The sequence below is a fragment of the Drosophila innubila genome (assembly GCF_004354385.1).
Source record: "Drosophila innubila isolate TH190305 chromosome 2R unlocalized genomic scaffold, UK_Dinn_1.0 1_C_2R, whole genome shotgun sequence".
NCBI classification, from domain to species: domain Eukaryota; kingdom Metazoa; phylum Arthropoda; class Insecta; order Diptera; family Drosophilidae; genus Drosophila; species Drosophila innubila.
In genome coordinates, this window is record NW_022995374.1 from 6237023 (window position 1) to 6249023 (window position 12001).

Sequence of the window (12001 nt, forward strand, 5' to 3'; positions counted from 1 at the left end):
CTATGTATGTTTTTTTATGTTTTATTTTCATTCTTTTGTAGCAATTCATACAACAAAGTCGGCTCTTTACAATTTTAGATAAATAGTATAAAAAGTAAAAATCTATCTTTTCCTTATTGTAGTTTCAATAACATTTACTTGAATATCAAGAAACTTGTGTAAATTATCGTAACCTTTTCAAATTCAAGGTTTAAAGATTTTTACAAAGATTGTTCGCATTCGAATCGATATAGAAATTCTCAGTATGAGCTCAAGAAATAGATTGACCGCGTCAAATATGATTGAAACACCACGTGGTAACAGATTGGCGGCGCCGCTATCATCACACAAGACCGGAGCCCGACAACGCGCCGGCGGCGATGGCGATGGTGGCACCGCTATCTGGAAGACGGCTCCTGTTTCTACAGCCACTTGCCGGATAACCTCATCTGCACGTCAGGAGAAACCGACTATTGCCTCCACGCTGCGAGCAGCCAGCATTCGCAACAAGGCATTGAGCCAAAAACCCATCACTCCCCGTAAGCCAAGACCGCCAACTTGTGCAAATGGCGATAGGAAGTTTCCAGATAGATTAAGTGCGATCCCTGCGTCAAGGCAGACAGATAATCGCTTATGGTCGCACCGAAAGACGGCTGGCGGTGCTCCAATGCTGAAAAAAGAGAAGCCAGATGAAATGGAAATTGACGTCAGGACAGAGGATCAACCTGCTTCCAGGCTGCTGGACACGGGCATTCAGACAAATGAGGCGGAGATACTGAATCGCGATCTGCTCGTTGGAGATATTAAGCTATTGATGCCATCGGCGCAGGTTTCCAAGCAAATTGAAAAGATGCGCTGGGAAACAAAAAACAAATTAGAGCGTGAAACGAAACGTAAATTCGCTTCTCACGAATACGACGAAGAGCAGCATTTGGATGAACTCAAGGAGTACATGGAACGCAGCTACGTGACGAGACGCACTCCTAAAAAACCGTCCCCCAATTTGTCCAGTTATGAGCCAAACCCGAATAGAAACGTATTTAAGTACATGGATGAATGCTTTACTCGTGAGGTCCCAAAAGCGGAGTCCATTACAAACATACAGGATCGCATCAAGCGAAAGGAGATAGAGCTCATGAGCATGTTCGATGACGTAGATGTACATGAGAAATCTGAGCCGGAGTCGGAAGGCGATTAGAGCAGTTACTTGTCCCATAGATAACTATATAATTCAGACATACTCGTATATTAGAGCATATATGTATAACCAAATAAAATATTTAATTAAGTAGTTGTAATCGGAGAATTATTAAAATAATTTAGTTGAGTCATTGATGAGAAAAGTTTTTTGAAATGTGCGCCCATCATTGAGATGGTATTGATATCGATAACATAAATTTTTCCACTTGTATCGTAGGTACACACTGTTTATTACTTGGCTTCACTGTTGGCAGTTTAGCTATTTTATAGCCGGAAATATGCCTATTTAATTTTTTTTTTTTTAAACTATACAAAAGTACACGCAGAAACAAATTTAGATGCTTTCCAGTCAGAAACAGCTATTTTTTCATGAAAAGTCACAACATTAAAAAGGGCTTAAGTCCGCGAACCAGGCCTGCCAGCCCGTTTATTTGTTGTGGCATGACTATTAAAAACAAGTTGGCAGCACTGCTTGGCTTGCCGGTTGTATTTGGTCAAATTATTAAATATTATTTTTTAACGAACTAGGCGAACACTTGAATGTCAATGTCGCTACACAAGGAGTCTTTATATGACTCCTTAACACACACAAAATAAAGCTGGGCCCTTGAGAAGCTATTGTTTAGGAATTCGCAGATTTTACTACATCTACAACTACTACCAAAGTAAATAGGTGAGTGGGTTGCACTTTGCGAATGACGTGAATCACACTGCTTACGTCTGCACCCAACAGAAAATGACACTGAAGGTGACGAAGCTGGCTCTTTCAAGTCGTCTTATGGTCTTGGCCGTACAACTGGTTTCCAACTGGATAGTTACCGATCATGAGCCAGATGTCTTTCGGATGCCAATGCCACCAGAGGAGTATACAAAGGGACCTGTGCCTTGGCTGGACAAGTTGGTTGTGGGCTGTCTGAATGGTTTGAGGCACTGGGATGGCGAATACTTTCTACATATTGCCAACAACTTGTACACGTACGAGAATACGTTAGCCTTCTACCCGCTGTATCCGACAATGGTGCGATATCTGGCCATGGCTTGCCAGAGTCTATATGTGCCGCTGTCGCTGCAGTCGATCACGCTGCTTGTGGCCGTGGCATTGAATGTGTGGCTGTTCTGCGAGGCTACCAATCTGCTCTACCAGCTGACACAGCGGATCTTCAACGATCCGAACAAGAGCTGGAATGCTGCGCTCATCTTTTGCTTTAATCCGGCTAGCATTTTTTTTAGTGCCGCCTACTCGGAGTCGTCCTTCGCTTACGCCAGCTTCTTTCTGATGCTGGAGTGCGTCCGGCCGAATCAACAATTCAACTATTTGCGGATTTGTGTCAGCCTGACTGCCTGCATCCTGTGTCGCTCTAATGGCCTGATAACACTGGGATTCCCATTGTACTTTTTCGTGCGTCATATACTGTTAACTACGAATGCTAAGCGGTGTCAGCAGATTATCAAGATGTCACTGGCTGTGATTGTGCCCTTAGTCATCTTGCATGCCTATTACTTCTACATCTATCGGCTGTTTTGCCTGCCCAGCGTAAAAGTGAATCATCCGAAACATGTGCAGGATTATGCCAGCGATCGTAACTATCTGCTCGCCGGCCAGGGACCCGATGGATCTCCTTGGTGCCAGTATACCTTGCCCTTTCCCTACAACTATGTGCAATCGAACTATTGGGATGTTGGCTTCCTGCGCTACTACCAGTGGAAGCAGCTGCCCAATTTCTTATTAGCGCTCCCCATGCTTTGTTTTATGCACTGGCATTCCTGTGAATATTTGTGGGTGTTTGCCACAAAACATTTGCCTCAGGCCGCCAACTGGCGGGAGCTGCTCAAGACACACAAGGCATTTCCATTTGTACTACACGGTACTTTTCTAACAATCGTCTGTGCCCTCTTTGTACACATACAGGTGTCGACGCGTCTGCTGGCCTCGGCAACGCCAATTTTCTATTGGTTTGCCGCCGATCATATGCCCAAGTCACTGGGCCAACTCAAATTCCGGACCAAGGCAGGCGCTCTCTTCATTTGGTGCACCACGTATTGCGCCTTTGGCACCGTCCTTTTTTGCAACAATTATCCCTGGACTTGAACTCGGCTAGAGAGTGTATGAGTGTATGATGACATCAGCAATGGATTGCCAAAGAGACTGTATTAGGATTGAATTAGTACGTAATTATTTTAGACGTGTTGCACGCGAGAAATGTTGACCACCAGAAACCTAAAGAAAATAGCTGAATAAAAAATTTAATAAATATTTGAAAACCCATTTTCGCGCCTGCATTTATCGATAGCATTTGTTTGTCAATTGCGAACTAGAGAGGGAGAAGCATCGATATATGCGGCCATCGATTGTCTTTTCAAGGGGATACATCGATAGTGAATCGGTTTATTGTGAACTATAAAACTAAGCAAAACAAAGAATTTCTAATACAAGAGTTCTGTTAAAAAAAACAGAAAGATGGAGCAGCTTTCGGGTGTTATGATAATCATCATAATTGGCGGCGGTGTGCTGACCTGTGTGATGCTCTTCATCTTTGCCAAGCGACAGATAATGCGATTTACACTGCGTAGTCGCCGCGGTCCGCACGTCCCTGTGGGAACGGATGCAAAGAAGGGACTCCGCCGTGAGATCGAGCGTAGATTGGATTGCATACAGAAAATAGCACAGGAACCGATGCTGCTGTGGACTGATACGGACAAGTATATTGTGCAGCCGGAGCTTGAGTCGCATCTGCCGCCCTACCATTATCGCATGAAAGCCGTGGACGATGTCAAATTGCTGGAGTCGGAAATTGCACGTGCTGATGGAAGCACTCGTCATGCACACGAGAGTTTACGCGCCTTTCTGCTAACTACGCTATCGGTCACACTTCATGGAACTGGGCAGCGAAAAATACATCAGTTCTGTGATACATACGAGCACGCGCGGCACGATCCAAATGAGTTTGGTAAGGATGAGTACGAGGCTTACCATCATCTGCTGCTGAAGCTGCTGGAAGCGTGAGTATACAGTTAGATATAATGATATGCATGTAATCTTCATTCTCTTTCTTTTTTATAGTGCCAAGCAGCTAAAGAACTATAATTCAAGGAAGGCGTCACCAGCGCGCACGCCTCGCAAGCAGAAAATGCACTCGCTTCTGGATCCCGCACGCCTACGGCCGCCTCCGGCAGTTGAGCCACCCAGCAGCGAGTTGACAGCTGGTCAACATGCCAAAGTGAACATGACGCTGGGTCTACAGGGTGACGAGCTAGTGTCCGCGGAGCTAGCTACAAATCCTCTGCATTTACAAGCACCCGCCGAGCGAGATCTCATCATACGCAATCGTATAAAGACACCCACGTTGGATGACATTGTGGTCGATGCAACGGATCAACAACAAGGCGGCGATAATGTCGCCAATAATACTAATACTGACAACGAGATCATGAGCATCTCTTCTGTTCAATTTCAACGCAACTCTAGTGTAGTATAAGGTTACTTCTTGTATTTAAGTATTTTATTGAAATCTAAATTAATTTACTTTAGCAGAACGTCTCCTCTATTTACATTTATCCTTAGACTCTTTTTCAGCCTTCCTCTTCTTTTCATCTTCGGAACACTTGTCCATCATTTGGGAGAAAATCACTAGATCTAATAGGCGACAGGAGTATCCCGTCTCGTTATCGTACCAGCATATCAGTTTAACAAAGTTATCATTGAGCGCTATACATGCTTTGGCATCAAAAACTGATGCATAGTGCGAACCGTTGATGTCCGATGAGACAATGTCGTCCTCAGTGTAGCCCAATATACCCTTCATATCATCCTTGGAGGCGTCCTTGATAACCTCTTTGATTTGATCCATTTTGGCACCACAGCCTAGACGACAAGTCAGATCCACCACAGAAACATTCGGCACGGGCACACGGAAAGCCATGCCCGTCAGTTTACCATTTAAATCCGGTATAACCTTGCCAACAGCTTTGGCAGCACCTGTACTGGCTGGTATAATATTGATCATGCCGCTGCGCCCATCGCGCCAAACTTTCTTGCTAGGAGCATCGAGAATCATTTGTGAGGCAGTGCAGGCGTGAACTGTCGTCATGAGACCCTCTATGATTTCGAAATTCTCATGAATAACCTTTGCAACTGGAGCGAGACAGTTGGTGGTACAAGAGGCGTTCGATATGACCTGCATCTCTGGTTTGTATTTGTCCAGATTAACCCCACAAACGAACATAGGCGCATCGGCGGAGGGTGCCGATATAACCACCTTCTTAGCACCTGCATCCAGATGATCCTGACAAGCCTTGATGGTGGTAAATTTTCCTGTGCATTCGACGACCGTATGCACGCACTTCTCTTTCCAGCAGAGTTTCTTGGGATCCGTCTCATTGGACACCTGAATCTTCTTGCCGTTTATCAGCAACTTGTCGCCTTCGAGCGATATCTTCTTGTTGAAGATGCCATGCGTGGAGTCATAGCGCAGCATATAAGCCATATACTTGGCATCCATGGCTGGATCATTGATTGCCACCACCTGAACGTCCTTTCGCCTGATGGCCTCGCGTAAAAAGATGCGTCCAATGCGCCCAAAGCCATTAATACCGATTCCAGACATGCTCACACACACTTTTTAGCTAAACAACGCGACTTCTGTAAACTAATTATATTACTTACAATAAAATCTTGATTAAATTTCGTGATAACTACGGTTCACGTGTTCACAAATCTGAAAAATGGCATATATAACGAAAATACGAATTTTAAAAATAATTTTTTTAATCTTTCAATTCAACTTTTGATTTAAAATACATTTTAATACAAGATTTTTGAAAGATCAGAATGCGAAGAGGCAAAGCAAACTAAGTCAAGATGGGGAATATTTATTTTAAAGTTAGGTAAATGATTTCTTTCTCATTCATAATATAATTATATAATTAATATTTATATAAAATAATACATAGATAGAACGAGCTCGTTGCATTAATGTTTCGACCAAAATCATTCTACAGAAGTTATTCAAAATATAATAAACTTAGAAAGTAATATTAAAATTAGAATTTAATTATATAATGTTAAATTTGAAATGTATGCTATAACTGAAAAGCTTAAAAATTTTATTTTATGCCTGGTAATACAATGTTAGACATACACGTTATAATACTTATTATTTATGTATTATTACATGTGAGCATATAAATTAAAATTAATATGTGTGCGAATAAACACATGAGTTTAAAAATTATAAAAGAGAAGACTATAAAATTAACCAAATTTTTTTTCCTTACAATTAAATTCTTTCCGTTGGTAGAAATTATTACTAAATAAAAGGGGTTATATAGCTCTTTAGGGTATGCAGGTCAGAGCCACTAGAAACACAAATCAAGCTGCAAGTCGTAAAAGCTTCACAGGCGGAGTTTCTAGATTGTTGCTGTTGTTGTTGTTGTTGCAGCAGCCTACGCAAAATTAACTAGCAGGCAAAAGGGAAAATGTAAAAATGATTTGAATAAATTGCAAATAGGGGGTACATTAGCTGACATAGACATATGGATACAACACTGACTAAAAGTTGTGTAAAATATTTAAAGTAAAATTGCTAAAGGGGGAGAAAGAGAGAGGGAGAGTCTCAAAACAATTGGAGACAAATTGGCAGTAGGGTATTTGATAGTCGTTGCCGGCGTAATCAAAGCAGCATTTGCCAAAATTTTTGTGCTGAGCCATCGTAGTGGAGCATTGTTGGCTGGTTGGTTTTATTGCTTATAAATCAATCGACTGCGGCCAGCTGGCTGGCAGGCAGGCTGGCTGGCTGGCAAGTCATGGGCTAAGTATTCCAACAAAATGCAAATGCGAATCCACAGGACGCAGAACAACAACACACAGCAACACAACACATCACAACACAACACTCGAAATCAGCTGCGTCTGTACCCAGGGCATCATTACTCACCTTTGTCTGTTTCCTGTTTTCCCGTTCCCTGTCTTGCCATGCATAGCTGATGGCTCAAAGTACAGCATTTTTTTTTATACCATTCCCTGGGGTTAAAAGGTAAGAAAGTGGGTAAGAGTGGGTTGGGTACTCAAAACACTTTTCTTATACTCTTATGACTCCTTGTCCTCAAACATTTAAATTGAAGTTTTGCGTGCTCCATTTGATATTTGTAAATGGAAGCTTCCAATTTAAGTACTTACATAGATTGTCAACCTTTTGAAGCAATTCGAAATGTGCGCAACATTTCAATGTTTAGGCAACATGTTGCTAACGAATCGGGAAAAAAACGACGCGACGCCCACACAGCTCAATGCACACTCTCTCTCTCTCGTTCTGCCTGTTCTGTCTGTCTCTCTCACTTAACTGTTGCTCTCCTGGCCGTGTCCTGGCTGTGTGGTGAGTTCTGACCCGGACCAGGCAAATGGGGACGCTGATTACGAAATTGTTTGGAGTCAGATGCCGTGTGGAGTTTTGCATATTATATTCATACTTATTTGTATATTGAAATCGTATTCTATTTCATCTTTGCATCTTTTTGGGTCTGCTGCTGATCATAAACCTTAACTAAATGGAAATTGAAAACGCTGTCAACAGACGAGTCAAAACATGTCGATTCGAGTCGTTTCGAAGAGTCTGCAACTCCATCTAGCTGTCTCAATCCAAAACGGAAACGGAAATTCATTGCAACTGTCATGCGACTTTGTTGTTGTTGTTTTCTTGCCTTTGCTGCTTTGCTGTTTGTTTGTTTCGTGCTGTTGAAATTTATGGTCAAAACTTTAAAACTGAAACTGAAATGAAAATATAAAGTTTTGCATTCGAAATTCTGAAATAAAGCGTTGGAGCTAATGCCAAGGTTAAATTCAAGCAACTTTTTACGTTTCCTCGAAAGTTGTAAGTAAAGTTGCAGTCCTAACGATGACAATAAGCTGCACATTAAAAATTGTAATAAGTTTGAAACTATTAAATGTAACGGAAAAAGTTTCTAGCTTTAATACATATTCTTTGCCGACTGATAAAAATAAAATTGATAATAATTTGATTATTAGTGCTATAATTTCTGTTCAATTTAAGTGTTTCACTGTTTATAGTCTTGATATTAAATTGAACTTTTAGATATGAGCAAGAAAACTGGCGTTTTTCGAGAGTGCTCGACTAAGAGATATCGTTCTCTATCTCAATATTTTTTTTTACTTAATTTTTAAAAATAATTACACCACTTTATTCAATAATATAGGATTTTTTCGGTATATATCTCTAATTAATATATAACAAACCCTTCAAAATTATTCGTCTGACAAAGAAAGGAAAAGATATGAAGCTATAGGAGATTATTTAAAATATTTATTTGTTTTTGTCAGTAACATTTAGCATTAAAGATATTTCATTAAAATAAAATATAACTTATTCTTATAGAGTTAAATTTGTTTCAAATTATTTTCCAATCCAGTTTCTAACAATTTAAGCTGATAGCCGCTAGAATACAGAATCACGCATTTGCTTATCATTAAATGTGACTCAAGGGGCTCTTAACAATATATTTATGTGCCACTTGTTGGGGCAACATAAATAAGTGAGCGCATAAATAGTGGCACTTTAAAAGCCAATAACATTAAAGCCATGGCCAATGCACATAAGCCAAATGGCAGCAGCAAGTAAATAAAGAGAATTGCGTTGATATTTAAGTTGTCAGCAAAATATGTAATATCCTTTGACAATTGCAAATTGTTTTTGGCAAGCGAGTGGCAACAATATTAGCAGCTGTCGACAGGAAGTCAGGGCCATAATCGTAACAAGCTGAAATATATAAATTTATAAGTATATATTTTCCACATTCCACACATTTTGCAGAGTATGTGATATAGTTTGTTCAAGTTAAGATCGTTGCACATGATTGCGATTACGATTACGATTACGATAATATGCTGTATAGTCAATGCATAATGCAACGGCAACAACAACAGCAGCAGCAGCAGCAACAACAACAAAAGCAGCAGCAGCATCTGGCATGCTGTGCCACATCAGGCGGCATCAATTATTTGCAGTTTGCCAAAAAATTCAAACGCAGCCTTGAGCTGCAGATGGAAATTGAGACAGAGATGGAAACGCAGATTCAGACTACAAATTGAATTGTCAGACACAAGCGCTCGCTGCAGTTGGAACAATGCTGGTAAACAAGGGAGCAACTGCATCCAGAGAGTCGAGTCTTCAACTGACAGCTAATTGTGCGCTCAACTGTAGGCATTGAGCATGGTTACGAAATTAAATCAAAGGCTATACAACTGGCGACCCACTTACTGAGTCCTAGCCAATTCTTTGGCCACATTTCCATACAAATGCTTTGCATAGCCTTCTTTGCCACAAGGAACAGAAACTGGCATTCATTTTACGAGCAATGCAGACAAAATGGTACTAAAAACAAACAACTCGGTAGTAAAAGACTAGTGGATATCCTGTGAATAATAATAATCATGTGTACAAAATATTTTATATTGCATTTTTTCATTTTTTTTAAACGAAAACTTCAATTTATAGAAATGTAAAATTTTTTTCTATCTTTATTATTTCTTTTGCATTTGGGTGTCATTTATTTATTTATTTGACTTGTTTATCTTTATTTATTGTGCTGGTCACGACTACAATTCCGATGCAATGAAAAATATGAGTTTTTAAAAATAAAAAATAGTAATGTAAATTTTATAATAAAAAATAACTTTAATGTAGACTTCTAACTACTGAATGGCATACAAGTAACCTTTATTCTAAGTAGCTGAAAGTAGCATAAATAAAATCGTTAGCTTCATTAAAAGGGTTAGACTCTGTTAATAGAATACTACAGTTCGTTATAATTATTTGTCTAGCTCTAATGTAAAATACTCAGAGATTAGACTCAGAAACATCTTTCACAAAAACGTATTACACTCTTTCTTTTTGTTTGCAGAGTATTATAACAGACACAAGTTTTTGTCTGCCAAATCAATGACTTTAGTTTGAGTAAGAAAAGAGAGAAATGCACCCACACACCCACATACCCACACACCCACACACAGTGTTAGCTTGAGTAAAGTGTGCTATAGCATTTTATGTCATGATATAATCAATTTCAAAGGTAATTTTACCTTTTACAAACTTTGCCAAGTTGTCAGCTTATGAAAAGGGTTTCGCAATAAACAAATTTAAAGCTGCTACAAAAGGCTATTCACAGGATATTCACAGGAGTGTGGCAATTAGCAGGTGGATACTTTGCTTATTTATGGAGCTGGTCATCTGAGAAATTGCTTAAAATTGAATTGCAATAAGGAAAATAACAATTAATTTAACTTGAGGTGAAGCAACCGCAGCCATTACATTGATATATGTACAACGTAATGGTTTATACTATATAGCACTTAGTATGAGTAACTGTTCGGTACTCGAATCATGTGAATTTGAAGTCATGGCATTGCAGTTCGATAAATGTGGCACATTACGTGAATGCGCCAAGGGTAAACTATATAACGCTGCGTATACGTAATGTCATAAGAGCCAAATGTCATGAAATTTCATTACTGTTCGAGTGCAGCAACAAAATGTTGAACGCTGAGTTAAACTGTCAGCTAAACCAATTACATTTGCACGCCACTGACAACAGCAACAATAATGTCAACAGCAGCAGCAACAAGAACCACAAACAGTTGCTGCTTCGCAGGCAACAACAATATTGAGCAGACGTTGCACGGAAACGGAAGCCGCAGCAGCAACATCGCTTGAAAAATGGCCGCACTGAGGAAATGACGTTGAAAAACAGTAAAACCAACACATATTCGAACACACAGAGAAGCAGCGACAACAACAACAGCAACAATAACAACATGTAATGAGCTGCATCTGAGAAGTTAAAGTGATTTATTCAATTCCCGACAATATTGAGCGAATAAACAACTCGGCAAGAAAATAAAAAAAAAAATGATAAAGAAAAGGACGCACAAATGATTGACCCAAACAAGTCCCAAACTCTGAACAGTTGCCCGGCTGTCAAAAACTCATTTATTATTTAAATATTATCAGGCCAAAAAATTAGAAATGAACCAAAAAAAGAATGAAAGAAGATAGCTCGCTGCTCATTTGAAACTTTTTTTTTTGGGGGCAGCTGTCAACTTGAAAGCCGCGGAAAAAAGAAAATACCACCAAGGTGGCAAGGCCGCGGACACTTGACGCAATTTGCTTGTATTGTGTATTGTGTGTATGTGGGTGTGTTGTGAGTGTGCGTGTGTCTGTGTGTTAAATTACAATTGGGTACAAAGTCTGAAAGGAATTCAAAACTTTTTAAATTTTGTCGAAATTATTGTAAAGAAGTTGAACAAAAGCACAACCGACTGACAGACGGAATGAATTATGAAGCTAATTTCATGTTCCGACAACTGGTGCGGAGTGATTGGTTCAGTTTTAAAGACTAGTTGGGGTAAGAGTCACGTAGTACTTCTTGAATAAAATCGTTTAAAAACACCGATGTCCGTCTGTAGGCTTCTTGAAAGCCAGTGTTTGAAATTTGGCTGCTCTAGTTCCCACAGAGTAAGTACTCTAAATTTTATTGATTCATTTCCAAATTTAATGCAGAATTAAAATAGAGGCCACATAAATCGCTTAATATTTGACAAAGATTCAAGTTGTAAATTTTTAATGAAAATCGATTAATCGTCAAGAAAATAATTGTGTTAAACTAGTTAAATATCATTTCCACGAAAATTAAGCTTTGTATTTTTCCAAGCATTCTCACATTATTACTTTATAAAGTCTATTTTAAAGTTAATGTGTCAGCCGTCAATTTATTTGTATTGACAGTGGAATTTCCAGCGATCGCTTTTAAAGGT

At 39.6% G+C, this 12001-nt stretch overlaps 4 protein-coding genes across 4 annotated transcripts; 3 read left to right on the plus strand and 1 right to left on the minus strand.

Moving 5' to 3' along the window:
- The first annotated feature begins 175 nt into the window (after positions 1 to 175).
- LOC117783656 lies at positions 176 to 1270 on the plus strand. Its single transcript, XM_034621169.1, has one exon. It carries the CDS (start codon positions 245 to 247, stop codon positions 1175 to 1177), a length of 933 nt encoding a protein of 310 aa, XP_034477060.1. The 5' UTR covers positions 176 to 244; the 3' UTR covers positions 1178 to 1270.
- Positions 1271 to 1625: 355 nt separating this feature from the next.
- LOC117783652 (GPI mannosyltransferase 2) lies at positions 1626 to 3443 on the plus strand. The gene is made up of 2 exons (XM_034621164.1): positions 1626 to 1852; positions 1913 to 3443. The coding sequence occupies exon 2, from the start codon at positions 1916 to 1918 to the stop codon at positions 3266 to 3268; it is 1353 nt and encodes a 450-aa protein (XP_034477055.1). The 5' UTR covers positions 1626 to 1852; positions 1913 to 1915; the 3' UTR covers positions 3269 to 3443.
- A 140-nt stretch (positions 3444 to 3583) lies between these two features.
- Positions 3584 to 4713, plus strand: LOC117783655 (protein C1orf43 homolog). The gene is made up of 2 exons (XM_034621168.1): positions 3584 to 4179; positions 4241 to 4713. The coding sequence occupies exons 1-2, from the start codon at positions 3638 to 3640 to the stop codon at positions 4653 to 4655; spliced, it is 957 nt and encodes a 318-aa protein (XP_034477059.1). The 5' UTR covers positions 3584 to 3637; the 3' UTR covers positions 4656 to 4713.
- Positions 4661 to 5807, minus strand: LOC117783653 (glyceraldehyde-3-phosphate dehydrogenase). Its single transcript, XM_034621165.1, has one exon. The coding sequence runs from the start codon at positions 5781 to 5783 to the stop codon at positions 4722 to 4724; it is 1062 nt and encodes a 353-aa protein (XP_034477056.1). The 5' UTR covers positions 5784 to 5807; the 3' UTR covers positions 4661 to 4721.
- Positions 5808 to 12001: the final 6194 nt, after the last annotated feature.

Bases quoted from the DNA above. Each gene is read 5' to 3' on its own strand.
- LOC117783656 (XM_034621169.1), top strand. From the start codon at position 245: ATGAGCTCAAGAAATAGATTGACCGCGTCAAATATGATTGAAACACCA.
- LOC117783652 (XM_034621164.1), top strand. From the start codon at position 1,916: ATGACACTGAAGGTGACGAAGCTGGCTCTTTCAAGTCGTCTTATGGTC.
- LOC117783655 (XM_034621168.1), top strand. From the start codon at position 3,638: ATGGAGCAGCTTTCGGGTGTTATGATAATCATCATAATTGGCGGCGGT. The intron at 4,180-4,240 runs GTGAGTATACAG...TCTTTTTTATAG, and splicing joins CTGCTGAAGCTGCTGGAAGC to TGCCAAGCAGCTAAAGAACT.
- LOC117783653 (XM_034621165.1), bottom strand. From the start codon at position 5,783: ATGTCTGGAATCGGTATTAATGGCTTTGGGCGCATTGGACGCATCTTT.